Raw genomic sequence first — 15,694 nt, forward strand, 5'->3', positions numbered from 1 at the left:
ATTCATTATGTTCATTGGAGCTGACTGGATCAAACCTGAGCAGGACTGAGCTGTGTTTAATCTAAACTTGTAGCCCAACAGATTTAAAGGAGGCAAAATCATCAATATCTGTCTCCTGACAAAATTGTAGCAGGGCAGATCATGCTGCACGATCTTAAACTCAGAAGGAAGCAGCTTTATTTGGGCATGTAAGGAAAAACTACACGATCCACTGAAGGTTCCTGAAAGCTTACCCACCGGCCAGTTGGCGATGGCAGAGGACAAGACATTTCGCTACGGGCTCATCGTTCTTGGATTCTTCCTGATAATGCTTGGACTGTTCATTATGAATGTGGACAAGCCCGAGGTCTATGCAACTTTCTGTTCCATCGGGATTCTGATGGTCGTTGTGGGGATTATCTGGAGCATTTGTCAGTGTTATCCTAAGGTATGGGAAATAAATAATCCTTCAGACACAGGGAAATGTTTTTAGGGGAATGAACAGGTGGGAGCAGTTGCATTTTCACCACAAGAAAGGATAAATTTTGGAGAGAAAAATAACGAGGACATAAAAAGAGTGGGTTAAAAGACAAAAACAGTAAGAGAATAGTACAAGGAAGGTTGGCATTGCCAAGCTTATTTGACAGATAGGAAATTGCGACCATTATGCCAATCTATTTATTTTATTGATACTAATTCTTTTTCAAAATCAAGGAGACACTTTAAAAATGCTAATAGTTTCCTCGGAGAAGTGAAACCAGCATTTATGGTTTCTTTTTAGCTATTCTCACATATCTCATGGTGCTGCTTACAGTAATGACAGGGGCACAGTTTGTTATTCTAGTCCTAAAATGGAGGCTTGTTTAGTCTAACCTGTCCCTTCAAGATCATAAAGTTTAATTGCGAACACATTTGGTGAGGAAACCTGGACGGAGCTTCTAAAATTCCAGTTACAGGACAAAAAAAAAGCTGCAAGAAATAACTGCTTTGTTCTCTGTTTTTGTTAATATGTTTTAGACTTTAAAATGTGACAACAACTTACATTGAGCTAGCATCTTTAATGTCACAAAACATCCCGTGGATCTCGTCTTAAGTGTGAAATTTGAAGTGTGATGAATACTCTCAAAACATTTCATTGAAATACCGGGAATTCAGACAAATATAAAGTACTGCACATAAGAAGCAACCATGGGTAACAAGTGTACTCCGGGAATTATGTTGAAATAGCTGAGAATTAAATAGACTTAATGCTCAACTCATCCAAGCAATGCAGAGTAGCAATCAACAAAGTTAATGGAATGTTGAACTACATAGTCAAAACAATTGAATGCAAGTCAGCGGAAGTTGTGATGGAACTATATAGTGCTCTGGTCAGGCTGTACTTTGTGTACTGTGTCCAGTTCTGGTTGCTGAGAAACGAGAGAGACACTCAAATATTGGAGGTGGTAAAGAAAGGAGCCACAAGGCTGATTCCTAGGGTCTGCAGTCTGACTTATGAATAAGGATTGGATGGAGTCATCTGAGAAAAGAGGCATCTGAGAGATTATATTTTAGATGTAAAAAAGATAATAAACTATATGGAAATGGTTATTCTGGAATATTTCTGTGGGAATAGGAAAAGGTGGTACAGGTTTTACAAACTAGTAAAAGATTGTTTTAGGGTTGTTATCAGGAACCTCTGAAGAAAAGTAGTATGAGACTACAAAGGGAGTGATTGACAGTTGGAACATACTTCTAGATGGAGGCGAAAACCCTGGAATCATTTAAGAAACAATTAAATGCTGCAATGGGGGAATGTTAGTTCTTTTGGATGAATGAATGAATGAAGTTGGGCCTAATGACCTATCTCATCTGTAAGTATTTTGTGATCTTGTGAAATCTCAAAATGGCCTTGCTCACAGTTAGTTAACATAAATGCTAATGCCTTTCAGATGCCTTAGCTTATGTAATACCTATATTTAAGAAGGGTGATAGAACACGTCCAGGGAACTATAGACCAGTCTGATTAACATTGGTGGCAGGAAAAATAATGGAATCCCTAGTAAAGGAAAAAATAGAAGAACATCTAGAAACCAAAAATATAATAATAAATAGTCAGCAAGGATTTCAAAAAGGAAAGTCTTGCTTGGCCAACCTCATCGAATTCTTTGAAAATTTAACAGCGAAAGTAGACAAGGGTAATGCAGTAGATGTAATTTATCGAGATTTCCAAAAGACCTTCAATAAGGTACCACATAATAGACTAATTAATAAGATCAGAGAATGTGGAGTCAGGGAGCAAGTAGCCAAATGCATAGTTAGCTGGCTTCAAGACAGAAAGCAGGGAGTAAGGGTAATGATGTGGAATTTGTATGGGTGAGCTGCGGAATACCAAAGGGCAGAAAACGCTAGTGGGAGTTGTGTACAGACCACTAAACAGTAGTAGTGAGGTTGGGGACAGCATCAAACAAGAAATTAGGGACGTGTGCAATAAAGGTACAACAGTTATTATGGGTGACTTTAATCTACATATTGATTGGGCTAACCAAACTGGTAGCAATACGGTGGAGGAGGATTTCCTGGAGAGGATTAGGGATGGTTTTCTAGACCAATATGTCGAGGAACCAAATAGAGGCCTGGCCATCCTAGACTGGGTGATGTGTAATGAGAAAGGACTAATTAGCAATCTTGTTGTGCGAGGCCCCTTGGGGAAGAGTGACCATAATATGGTAGAATTCTTTATTAAAATGGAGAGTGACACAGTTAATTCAGAGACTAGGGTCCTGAACTTAAGGAAAGGTAACTTCGATGGTATGAGGCGTGAATTGGCTAGAATAGACTAGCAAATGATACTTAAAGGGTTGAAGCTGGATAGGCAATGGCAAACATTTAAAGATCACATGGATGAACTTCAACAATTGTACATCCCTGTCTGGAGTAAAAATAAAATGGGGAAGGTGGCTCAACCATGGCTAACAAGGGAAATTAAGTATAGTGTTAAATCCAAGGAAGAGGCACATAAATTGGCCAGAAAAAACAGCAAACCTGAGGACTGGGAGAAATTTAGAATTGAGCAGAGGAGGACAAAGGGTTTAATTAGGAGGGGGAAAATAGAGTATGAGAGGAAGCTTGCTGGGAACATAAAAACTGACTGCAAAAGCTTCTATAGATATGTGAAGAGAAAAGATTAGTGAAGACAAATGTAGGTCCCTTGCAGTCAGATTCAGGTGAATTTATAATGGGGAACAAAGAAATGGCAGACCAGTTGAACAAATACTTTGGTTCTGTCTTCACGAAGGAAGACACAAATAGCCTTCCGGAAGTATGAGGGGACCGAGGGTCTAGTGAGAAGGAGGAACTGAAGGATATCCTTATTAGGCGGGAAATTGTGTTAGGGAAATTGAGTGGATTGAAAGTCAATAAATCCCCGGGGCCTGATAGTCTGCATCCCAGAATACTTAAGGAAGTGGCCCTAGAAATAGTGGATGCCTTGGTGATCATTTTCCAACAGTCTATCGACTCTGGACCAGTTCCTATGGATTGGAGGGTAGCTAATGTAACACCACTTTTTAAAAAAGGAAGGAGAGAGAAAACAGGTAATTATAGACCGGTTAGCCTGACATCAGTAGTGGGAAAAATGTTGGAATCAATTATTAAAGATGAAATAGCAGCGCATTTGGAAAGCAGTGACAGGATCGGTCCAAGTCAGCATGGATTTATGAAAGGGAAATCATGCTTGACAAATCTTCTGGAATTTTTTGAGGATGTAACTAGTAGAATGGACAAGGGAGAACCAGTGGATGTGGTGTATTTGGACTTTCAAAAAGCTTTTGACAAGGCCCCATACAAGAGATTGGTGTGCAAAATCAAAGCACATGGTATTGGGGGTAATGTACTGACGTGGATAGAGAACTGGTTGGCAGACAGGAAGCAGAGAGTCGGGATAAACGGTTCCTTTTCAGAATGGCAGGCAGTGACTAATGGGATGCCGCAGGGCTCAGTGCTGGGAGCCCAGCTATTTACAATATACATTAATGATTTAGATGAAGGAATTGAGTATAATATCTCCAAGTTTGCAGATGACACTAAACTGGGTGGTGGTGTGAGCTGTGAGGAGGACGCTAAGAGGCTGCAGGGTGACTTGGACAGGTTAGTTGTGTGGGCAAATGCATGGCAGATGCAGTATAATGTGGATAAATGTGAGGTTATCCACTTTGGGGGCAAAAACATGAAGGCAGAATATTATCTGAATGGCGGCAGATTAGGAAAAGGGGAGGTGCAACGAGACCTGGATATCGTGGTTCATCAGTCATTGAAAGTTGGCATGCAGGTACAGCAAGCGATGAAGAAGGCAAATGGTATTTTGGCCTTCATAGCTAGAGGATTTAAGTATAGGAGCAGGGAAGTCTTACTGCAGTTGTACAAGGTCTTGGTGAGGCCTCACCTGGCATATTGTGTTCAGTTTTGGTCTCCTAATCTGAGGAAGGACGTTCTTGCTATTGAGGGAGTGCAGCGAAGGTTCACCAGACTGATTCCAGGGATGGCTGGACTGACATATGAGGAGAGACTAGTTCAACTGGGCCTTTATACACTGGAGTTTAGAAAGATGAGAGGGGATCTCATAGAAACATAAAAGATTCTGACTGGACGGGACAGGTTAGATGCGGGAAGAATGTTCCCGATGTTGGGGAAGTCCAGAACCAGGGGATACAGTCTTAGGATAAGGATTAGGCCATTTAGGGCTCACATGAGGAGAAACTTCTTCACTCAGAGAGTTGTTAACCTGTGGAATTCCCTATCGCAGAGAGTTGTTGATGCCAGTTCATTTGATATATTCAAGAGGGAGTTAGATATGGCCCTTATGACTAAAGGTATCAAGGGGTATGGAGAGAAAGCAGGAAAGGAGTACTGAGGGAATGATCAGCCATGATCTTATTGAATGGTGGTGCAGACTCGAAGGGCCGAATGGCCTACTCCTGCGCCTATTTTCTATGTTTCTATCTTTCTAAAGGGTAGCTATTCAGATTGGAAAACGGTAGAAAGTGGGTTAAATTAACAATTTAGACTTTGGAATCAAAAACACAATTTCTAAATTCGGCGGGGAGGCCAGCGGGGTGGGGGGTGGGCGGGGGGCAGCCATAATGAATACTGAGGAGGACTGCAACAAATTACATGAAGACATTAATAAACTTGCAGAATGGGCATATAATGAATTTCAACACAGATAAATGTGAGGCATTAAATTTGGTAAGAAAAATAAGGAGGTCACATATTAGTTGAAAAATAAGAATCTAAATGGGGTAGAAGAGCAAAGAGATCTCGAAGTACAAATACACAAATCACTAAAGGTAGCGACACAGGTTAACCAGGTCATTAAAAAAAGCAAACCAAGCACTAGGATTTATTTCTAGAGGGATAGAATTGAAAAGTAGTGACATTATGCTAAATTTGCATTGAACCTTGGTTAGACCACACTTGGAGTATCGTGTACAATTCTGGTCGCCATATTATTAAAAAACTATAGAGGCACTGGAGAGGATGATACCAGAAATGCGAGGTAATACCTATCAGGAAAGGATGAACATAAGAACATAAGAGCATAAGAAATAGGAGCAAGAGTAGGCCATACGGCCCCTTGAGCCTGCTGTGCCATTTAATATTATCTTGGCTGATCTGATCATGGACTCAGCCCCACTTCCCTGCCCGCTCCCCATAACCCCTTATTCCCTTATCAGTTAAGAAACTGTCTATCTCTGTCTTAAATTTATTCAATGTCCCTGCTTCCACAGCTCTTTGAGGCAGCAAATTCCACAGATTTACAACCCTCTGACAAAAGAAATTTCTCCTCATCTCAGTTTTAAATGGGCGGCCTCTTATTCTAAGTTTATGCCCTCTAGTTCTAGTCTCCCCCATCAGTGGAAATATCCTCTCTGCATCCACCTTGTCAAGCCCCCTCATAATCTTATACGTTTCGATAAGGTCACCTCTCATTCTTCTGAATTCCAATGAGTAGAGGCCCAACTTACTCAACCTTTCCTTATAGGTCAACCCCCTCATCTCCTGAAGCAACCTAGTGAACCTTCTCTGAACTGCCTCCAAAGCAAGTATATCCTTTCGTAAATATGGAAACCAAAACTGCATGCAGTATTCCAGGTGTGACCTCACCAATACCCTGTATAACTGTAGCAAGACTTCTCTGCTTTTATACTCCATCCCCTTTGCAATAAAGACCAAGATTCCATTGGCCTTCCTGATCACTTGCTGTACCTGCATACTATCCTTTTGTGCTTCATGCACAAGTATCCCCAGGGGCCCCCTGTACTGCGGCACTTTGCAATCTTTCTCCATTTAAATAATAACTTGCTCTTTGATTTTTTTTCTGCCAAAGTGCAGGCTGGGTTTCTTTTGTCTTGAAAAGAAAAGGCTGAGGGGTGACCTAAGTGAGGTCTTTGAAACTATGAAAGATTTTGATAGAGTAGAAACAGGGAGAATGTTTTCACTTGTGGGGAAGAGCATAACTAGAGGCCATTAATATAAGATAGCCACCAATAAATCAAATAGGGAATTCAGCAGAAACTGCTTTATCCAGAGAGTGGTGAGAATGTGGAACTTGCTACCACAGAGTGGTTGAAGCGAATAGTGCAGATGATGCATTTAAGGGGAGGCTAGATAAGCCTATGAGTGAGAAGGGAATAGAGGGATATGCTGATAGAGTTAGATGAGGAAACACGGGAGGAGATTTAAGTGGAGCATAAACGCCGGCACGGATTGGTTGGGCCAAATGGCTTGTTTCTGTGCTGTTTAACGTATGTAAATGAGCTTATTGCAACAGAGAAAGGTTACAGCGCCATCTCTCGAGCGAGTAAGAATGACAGACATTCTCATTACACTTTTTTTTTAGAAGCAGCGCCACCTCTGGAAAAAATAAGAACAAATGTTGCCATTACCAGTATTCCCCATTGAGTACAGTAGAGAGGGAAGGGGTGGGGGGTGACAGGATTATCAAGTGAAGTTTAATATATTATATAGATCGATAGATTACAAGGAAATGTTTTGAATACGTGCTGATGATGGGGATCTTATTCGCAACCACCACATATCAGAAAATCAATTTATGGATATGCATCTACGAGTTTCTGATATGCTGCCAGGTGTCCTTGGCAAATTGAGATTTACATCTCCTTTCCTGTTGGGTCGCTGTGTGCAAGGCACTGTAGTAGGATAAACGGGCAATTTATAATCTGCTGTGAAGCTTCCATCAGTGTTCTATCAGCCACGAAGAGGTGTGGAACTGCAGCATGGGGACTGTCTCAGTGATGGGAAGTAACAGTTCCCTGCATTGTGTCTCCCACATCTGAGATCAGAGTTTCAGGACATTTGGGAATATTTTAACTTCCTGTATTTTGGTAGATAGTTGTCGCTTTAAATACAGCATTGGACTCAGTGCTTTACCAAATATTAAACCAAGTGACAGTGGGCACATAGCTTACAAGGCCAAAGGAAGAACACTCACTGCATTGTTAAATCTATCTGTCAGTCAGAGAGTCCCATTGTATGTGCTGTTTGTACCAAAAGTTAACTAATTTTTTACATGTAATAATAGTCGCTCATTCCAAAAAGCAATTCATTTTGTGACGCTCTTTAGAATACATCAATGGGATAGGATACTATATGAATGTAAGTAATATTATAATTTTTCAAGTTCAAACAAAATAATTGCAGTATTCTGTAAGAAGTTAATCTTTGGGGAGGACTGTTGCCTGAAGGGAAATGATAAGCTGGTAAATGCACAAGTGGAAAATTCCCAGCCAAGACCCTCTATATAGTGATATAGTGACATGCCAGTTGGTAACGTCAGTGCCGAGGCAGGATACTCTGTGATAGATCACAGGGAACTCTAAACAGCACTAAGAGTTTTCATCATAGCTGTTATTAAACACAACAAGAGCAAGCTGTAATTTTGGGCAATGTGGAAAAGATTAAATAATTGTAACTGGTTAGGGTAGAACACATTACTATAACTCTTAGGCGGTCCCTCGTATCAAGGATGACTTGCTTCCACACCAAAAAGGGATGAGTCCATAGGTGTTTCGATGAGGACCTGATATTCCAGGTCGCGAACTACATGTTGAAAGGTGGAAGATGCCTGTGCGTGGATTTTTTTAACGTGTGGTGGCCGTTCCACACCAGCCACCACACGGGCTTGACAGAGCGAGGTCTTGGTCCAGTGGCAAGGATTACCCAAGACGACTGGAGACCAGCTCTGTGCACACATATCACAGTGTCGATGGCCCGATCTGCCCCTGGGCCCATGCCTCTTCTAGATCTTGAACTCTCGCCTCTCTTGGGCCCCAATCACGTCGCTCGCGTACCCCGATCTCTCCGTTCCTCTGCCCCGACCATTCACCGCACCTCTGCTGTACCTTGGCCCCGCTGAAGTTCCTGCCCATGCTCCAATCGGTGACCTAGGTTTTGGTGACGTCACCCAGTCGCCCTCCTGGAACGGCTGGCGCTGTATCATGAAGTGGCTCCTCCTCTTATACCCTGACCTGTGGCTGGTGTGTCCTCACAGTTCAAGGCACTAGGACCCGGTTGGAAACAGACACTGAAGCCCCTGTTCGTGTGACACCATGGCTGTCCTACTCACTGGATCAAGATGGCGGGGCTCTGAACCTTCTTACACAAAGATGGCCACCTTTAGCCTGGGCCTGTTACCGGGAGAAAGCCCCGAGCTGCAAACGCGGGTAGTTTAGGTTATTATTCCAGGCTTGCGGCGTACACCAATTGTTTATGAAGCCTCGCCGCTCATCGAGGAATAATTGACACTTATTAAGCCACTGATGTTCAGTCACGATAAACAAGAGAAAACATGCAGCAGCTGAGTCAGTGCCATTTGTATTGCAAACAGTAAAGTATTGCAAACAGAGTAAAGTAAACAATCAAGACAACTCACTGAAAGGTTACCTTTTACCTGAGTAAACTGCATTGAAAGACATTTATACAAAGAGTCATGCTCAGAGTGGCAATGACATAATTAAAGTAAGTGACCGAACAGTTTAAGACTTAAATTACCATCTAGCTGGCATGGAATTCTGGATGTACTGAAGGCCTTCAGTATTTACAATGACTTGTTCACCTGAACCCTGCTGTTGTTCCACCCATCACTGCACATACCACTCAAGCAATAGAAGGTCACCCTTGTAGTCTTCACCCTCCACCCCTTCATCCATTCCCTCTAAGTGAACTGAGTCCAATTGAAATCAAATCTGGACATAGCTGAAAATTAGAATTGTAAATGTATTCAATGCCTGTGTTACAGTTTGTTTGGTTTGAAGTCTGCAAGTGCAAAACATGTCAAGTTATAAATCAAATTATTTTCTATAATGGAATTTTGGTTTGTTAAAGTAAATAGCATAATCTAAATATATTTCCAACACACAGTGACATAAATCCTCAAATTCCTATGATATTTTAACATGAAAATCATATAGTCTGAGAGGGGAAGGAGTTTGGGATTGGACCTGATTCCGCAAGGCTTTCATCCTTTTCTGGCAGTGGTGCAGGCTTACTGACGCTGGCAGAAGTAGAGTCGCACAATGGCTGTTTCTGGACTATAGGCAGGATTTCAGGTTTAGTTTTATTTGTTTTTCTGAGAGTGGCTTGAATCTGCCAAGTGGAACTACTGGCAAATCTATAGTATATTTTAAATTCTTAAGCCTTTGACCACAATGCTCCATCCCCCCCCCATGAATCTTCCTGCCACCCCCAAAGCTAGCAACACAAACAGTAAGTCTCGTAAATGGCCTGGATACCCAGGTCAGCAATGGTCTTGACAGGCAAGTAAAAGTCCTGCCCCACCACACTTCCATCAGCATAGCAGCACACTGGAAATATTGGAGCCATAAACTTTGAACACAACTCAAGATTGTTTTCTATTCAATTTATCATGAAAATCAGGTCCTAATTTATACGTGCATCAGGGAGCAGATTGTCAGTCTGAAGAATGGAGAATTCAGGATCTTTCTTTCAAAAATTGTGATAGAAGCAATTTTTATTGATTCACTGAACTGAGAAAATGCAGGAATTTATAATAAAATCAGCAAAAACAAAACATAAGATAATAAGAAATAGGAGCGGGAGTAGGCCATATGGCCCCTCGAGCGTGCTCCGCCATTCAATAAGATCATGGCTGATTTGATCTTGGGCTCAGCTCCACTTCCCTGCCTGCTTCCCATGACCCTTGACTCCCTAATCGCTCAAAAATCTGTCCATCTCCGTCTTAAATATATTCAATGATCCAGCCTCCGTAGCTCTCTGGGGTAGAGAATTCCAAAGATTTACAACCCGCTGAGAGAAGAAATTCCTCCTCATTTCCATTTTAAATGGGTGACCCCTTATTCTGAAACTAATCTCCCTAGTTCTAGATTCCCCCATGAGGGGAAACATCCTCTCTGCATCTACCCTGTCCAGCTCCCTCAGAATCTTATACGCTTCAATAAGATCATCTCTCATTCTTCTAAACTGCCCAACCTGCTCAATCTTTCTTCATAAGACAACCCCATCATCTCAGGAATCAACCTTGGGAACCTTCCCTGAACTGCCTCCAATGTATCTTCCGAATGACTTTTAAATGCATTGCAAGGCCCAATCTAACACTGGGTTGAATGTTCAGATGTCACAGAATGGTTGCATTCCACACCACACATTGCACAAGCAGAAATTTTTCATCATGCTTCAGTGCACCCTACACAGATCGATCCTTCTCATAACTGCAATGTGACAGCATTGAATTGGGTACAATCATTTCATCAGCAGTTTTTGCTGTTGCCACTAACTTATTATAGATTTAGTATGTCTATTCTGAACTAAATTATTATTCCAAAAGAATTGAAAAAACACTCCCTAAACCAGAAAAAATACATTACGTGTAAAACAATAAAAGACCATCAAAAACAAATAAAAAATCAGAACTCTGGGGTTGCGAGTTCCTGTGGCACTGGCAGGATCCCAGTTTGATTTTCGTTGGTTCATGTGGTAATTCTATATGGTAATATGGCTAACTGTGGTCTTTAACCTTATTTACTGGGGGCCCCTCGTCTTTGGATTGGTAAACCATAACAATATATCATCTCAGTTGAAGGACATTAGCAAACGATAAGGGGATAAGAGGTTATGGGGAGCGGGCAGGAAAGTGGAGCTGAGTCCATGATCAGATCAGCCATGATCTTATTAAATGGCAGAGCAGGCTCGAGGGGCCGTATGGCTTACTCCTGCTCCTATTTCTTATGTTCTTATGTTCTTATAAATAATAGTACAAAAGTGAAAGTATTTGGTTTATAATAATAAATCTACACACAATAAAAGTGCCCCTGGTGTTGGCTATTTTTAGGACCTTTGCCTTGGGTTTTAAGTTTGTTGGTTAGAAGATATAGTATAACTAGGATCAGAAATCCACTGAAGTGGAGGGATTACACCCATGTTCCCGAGCGTAGAGCTCTAATGTCTCATGTCAGTGCAAGGAATCAAGCCTGTCCCCTTCTATTCTGTGCTCAAGTGATGGGGTAGAAATTGATCCTCATTGCATCTGCTTTACACATGTAAAATGGCCTCAAAAAGGCCCAATTTCAGTGCATAATGTCCTATGCCCCCAAGGACACTTGAAAAACAGCCAACACAAAATTGGGTCTGGCCATTTTTCAGGTGTCTGGAGCGTCCAATTAAAACTGGCTTTAAGTTCCTTTTCATATGAAAATGAAGGGGCCTGACGCCTATTTAAGAACCTTTGCCAGGAGTCGGCCACCCTGAGGCCTGCTCTGCTCAGGTTTATGGGATGTGGATGTGGCCTAGCCAGTGTGGCCACTGAAAAGGTAATTGAACAATTCTTCTTTTAAAATGTCTGTGTAGCCAGGAGAAGCAGGAGTGTGGGACTTACCTGAGGGCCACAGCCAGTGAGGCAGGCAGCATGACATTGCTCGTGTCCATCAGGTGAGCTGCCTGTGGAGGCGTGACAAGCGCAGCTGCTCACGTTAAATATTTAGGTCAGGCCCATGATCCTATTTCTTGTTATCCTTGTGCCTCCGTCTTTGGGTGAATGGATCATTCCATGCACACATTTGACACTTTAAAAACGGCCTTCAAGAATTTCTAGGCCTTTTTCCTCCTTAAAAAGGAATTCATCCCTTCTCATCCTGCATGACCTTCAACACCACCACTGCCCACTCCCCCCACGTCACTCATAACCTTTTGTCCTTTTCAAGAGTTTTAGTTCAAATAACACAACTTTGATCTTTGCCCTCATTTACAGTATTACTGTATAAACTTTTATATGTAGTTTGTGTTTCAACAAAATGCAATGTTTCCCCCTCTGTTGTCTGCTGATAGTGTGTGGCCATTGTCATCAGGGACTGACATGCACCGTGGGTTAAAGTTCAATTCTGCAGGGCTTTAACGGGGTGTCCTTATAAAACTTTGCCCATGTCCATTGTTCCACTGCACGTCCTCAGCACATCAAAAAAGGGTGTGAAGTAAAGCCAATAAATTAATCATTACTTAAGTTAAAGTATTAGATTTCATCATAACTTCCAGTTGACTACAGTTAATATTATATCTTAATTTAACACTTCCTTAATTCATTAAGTAGTGCAAACCAGAAAACACCTCAATTGCACAATTGGCACATGGTTCCCAAACCAAAATTGGTGACATAATCTAAAAAGATAAACTGCTTTTTAAATTACTTTTTCTCAGTATGTCAGTAATGTGAACAAAGCTTTCTTTTTATTGCCCATCCTCAACTGCCCTGAGAAGGTTGTGGGCCTTCTCCTTGGAACCTCTTGCTGATGGTACTATGATAATTGTGTTAGGTAAGGAAATTCCAGGTTTCTGACCCAGTAATAATGAAGGAACAGTGGGATGTGTCCATATCAGGATGGTGTTTGATGTGCCTCAAGTAGTTCCATATTGTTAACAGGGCAGACCACTTCTTTTCTTCCTTGTCCACCCTGCGCACTCTTCACACATTTAAAGCAACACTTGCACAAGGGAAGGTGGCTCAACCGTGGCTATCAAGGGAAATCAGGGATAGTATTAAAGCCAAGGAAATGGCATTCAAATTGGCCAGAAATAGCAGTGAACTCGGGGACTGGGAGAAATTTAGAACTCAGCAGAGGAGGACAAAGTGTTTGATTAGGGCAGGGAAAATAGAGTACGAGAGAAAGCTTGCAGGGAACATTAAGACCGACTTCAAAAGTTTCCATAGATATGTAAAGAGAAAAAGGTTAGTAAAGACAAACGTAGGTCCCCTGCAGTCAGAATCAAGGGAAGTCATAATGGGGAACAAAGAAATGGCAGACCAATTGAACAAGTACTTTGGTTCGGTATTCACTAAGGAGGACACAAACAACCTTCCGGATATAAAAGGGGTCAGGGGGTCTAGTAAGAAGGAGGAACTGAGGGAAATCCTTATTAATAGGGAAATTATATTGGGTAAATTAATGGGATTGAAGGCCGATAAATCCCCAGGGCCTGATGGACTGCATCCCAGAGTACTTAAGGAGGTGGCCTTGGAAATAGCGGATGCGTTGACGGTCATTCTCCAACATTCCATAGACTCTGGATCAGTTCCTATGGAGTGGAGGGTAGCCAATGTAATCCCACTTTTTAAAAAAGGAGGGAGAGAGAAAACAGGGAATTATAGACCGGTCAGCCTGACATCAGTAGTGGGTAAAATGATGGAATCAATTATTAAGGATGTCATAGCAGCACATTTGGAAAGAGGTGACATGATAGGTCCAAGTAAGCATGGATTTGTGAAAGGGAAATCATGCTTGACAAACCTTCTGGAATTTTTTGAGGATGTTTCCAGTAGAGTGGACAAGGGAGAACCAGTTGATGTGGTGTATTTGGACTTTCAGAAGGCTTTCAACAAGGTCCCACACAAGAGATTAATGTGCAAAGTTAAAGCACATGGGATTGGGGGTAGTGTGCTGACATGGATTGAGAACTGGTTGTCAGACAGGAAGCAAAGAGTAGGAGTAAATGGGTACTTTTCAGAATGGCAGGCAGTGACTAGTGGGGTACCGCAAGGTTCTGTGCTGGGGCTCCAGCTGTTTACATTGTACATTAATGATTTAGATGAGGGGATTAAATGTAGTATCTCCAAATTTGCGGATGACACTAAGTTGGGTGGCAGTGTGAGCTGCGAGGAGGATGCTCTGAGGCTGCAGAGTGACTTGGATAGGTTAGATGAGTGGGCAGATGCATGGCAGATGAAGTATAATGTGGATAAATGTGAGGTTATCCACTTTGGTGGTAAAAACAGAGAGACAGAGTATTATCTGAATGGTGACAGATTAGGAAAAGGGGAGGTGCAACGAGACCTGGGTGTCATGGTACATCAGTCATTGAAGGTTGGCATGCAGGTACAGCAGGCGGTTAAGAAAGCAAATGGCATGTTGGCTTTCATAGCGAGGGGATTTGAGTACGGGGCAGGGAGGTGTTACTACAGTTGTACAGGGCCTTGGTGAGGCCACACCTGGAGTATTGTGTACAGTTTTGGTCTCCTAACTTGAGGAAGGACATTCTTGCTATTGTGGGAGTGCAGCGAAGGTTCACCAGACTGATTCCCGGGATGGCGGGACTGACATATCAAGCAAGACTGGATCAACTGGGCTTGTATTCACTGGAGTTCAGAAGAATGAGAGGGGATCTCATAGAAACGTTTAAAATTCTGACGGGGTTAGACAGGTTAGATGCAGGAAGAATGTTCCCAATGTTGGGGAAGTCCAGAACCAAGTGTCACAGTCTAAGGATAAGGGGTAAGCCATTTAGGACCGAGATGAGGAGAAACTTCTTCACCCAGAGAGTGGTGAACCTGTAGAATTCTCTACCACAGAAAGTTGTTGAGGCCAATTCACTAAATATATTCAAAAAGGAGTTAGATGTAGTCCTTACTACTAGGGGGATCAAGGGGTATGGCGAGAAAGCAGGAATGGGGTACTGAAGTTGCATGTTCAGCCATTAACTCATTGAATGGCGGTGCAGGCTAGAAGGCCAAATGGCCTACTCCTGCACCTATTTTCTATGTTTCTATGGGCCCAAGTTTCAGGCTGCGCCGACCTGGACGGCCATTTTTTGCACCACAAAGTGCGCCTAAAAAAAATTAACCTATTCTCCGGCTGCCTGCAGGTCCTCTGGAGCTGGGCGCGGCGCAGCACAGCACGAGCTGTCGGGGGTGGAGCCAGGTCCCTGCGCTGAAAACAGTGCCGGGACCTCTGCACATGCGCGCTACAGTGGGAGGGGCCCGAAGCACGCAGCCCCTAGTCCTGGCCAAATGGCCTCACTGGGGCTGCGTGCTTAAGGCTCCTCCCACCCGACCGGACCCGACCCGACCCCCGCTCTCTCCCGCCCCCCCCCCCCCCCCCGGCGACTCGACCTCTGCTTCCCCCCACCCCTCCCCTCCCACCCCCCTGCGACCTGACCTCCGCTCCCCACCGACCCGACCCCACCTCCGCGCGCCCCCCCCCGGACCTTCGCGACTCTCTCTCGTCTCCCCCCCCCCCTCCCCCTCTGACCTCCATGACACTCCCACCCCCCCCCCCCCCGACCCTCCCCCCTGGACCTCCGCGACTCTTCCCCCCCCGGACCTCCACGACTCTCCCCCCCCCTCGCCCTCCCCGGACCTCCGCGACTCCCCCCACCCCCGAGACCCGACGCCACCTACCTGTAAATCCAGCCC

General features: G+C 43.3%; 1 protein-coding gene across 1 annotated transcript in view; it reads left to right on the top strand.

Annotated features, from left to right (window-relative positions):
* The first annotated feature begins 250 nt into the window (after positions 1-250).
* Positions 251-15,694, top strand: part of bsnd (barttin CLCNK type accessory subunit beta) — a 20,424-nt gene continuing 4,980 nt past the window's right edge. Inside the window, exon 1 of the mRNA XM_070886057.1 lies at positions 251-427. Coding sequence (XP_070742158.1) covers positions 251-427 — 177 coding nt within the window. The remainder of the gene's footprint in view (positions 428-15,694) is intronic.

This window comes from Pristiophorus japonicus, chromosome 8 (genome assembly GCF_044704955.1).
Source record: "Pristiophorus japonicus isolate sPriJap1 chromosome 8, sPriJap1.hap1, whole genome shotgun sequence".
Taxonomy (NCBI): Eukaryota; Metazoa; Chordata; class Chondrichthyes; family Pristiophoridae; genus Pristiophorus; species Pristiophorus japonicus.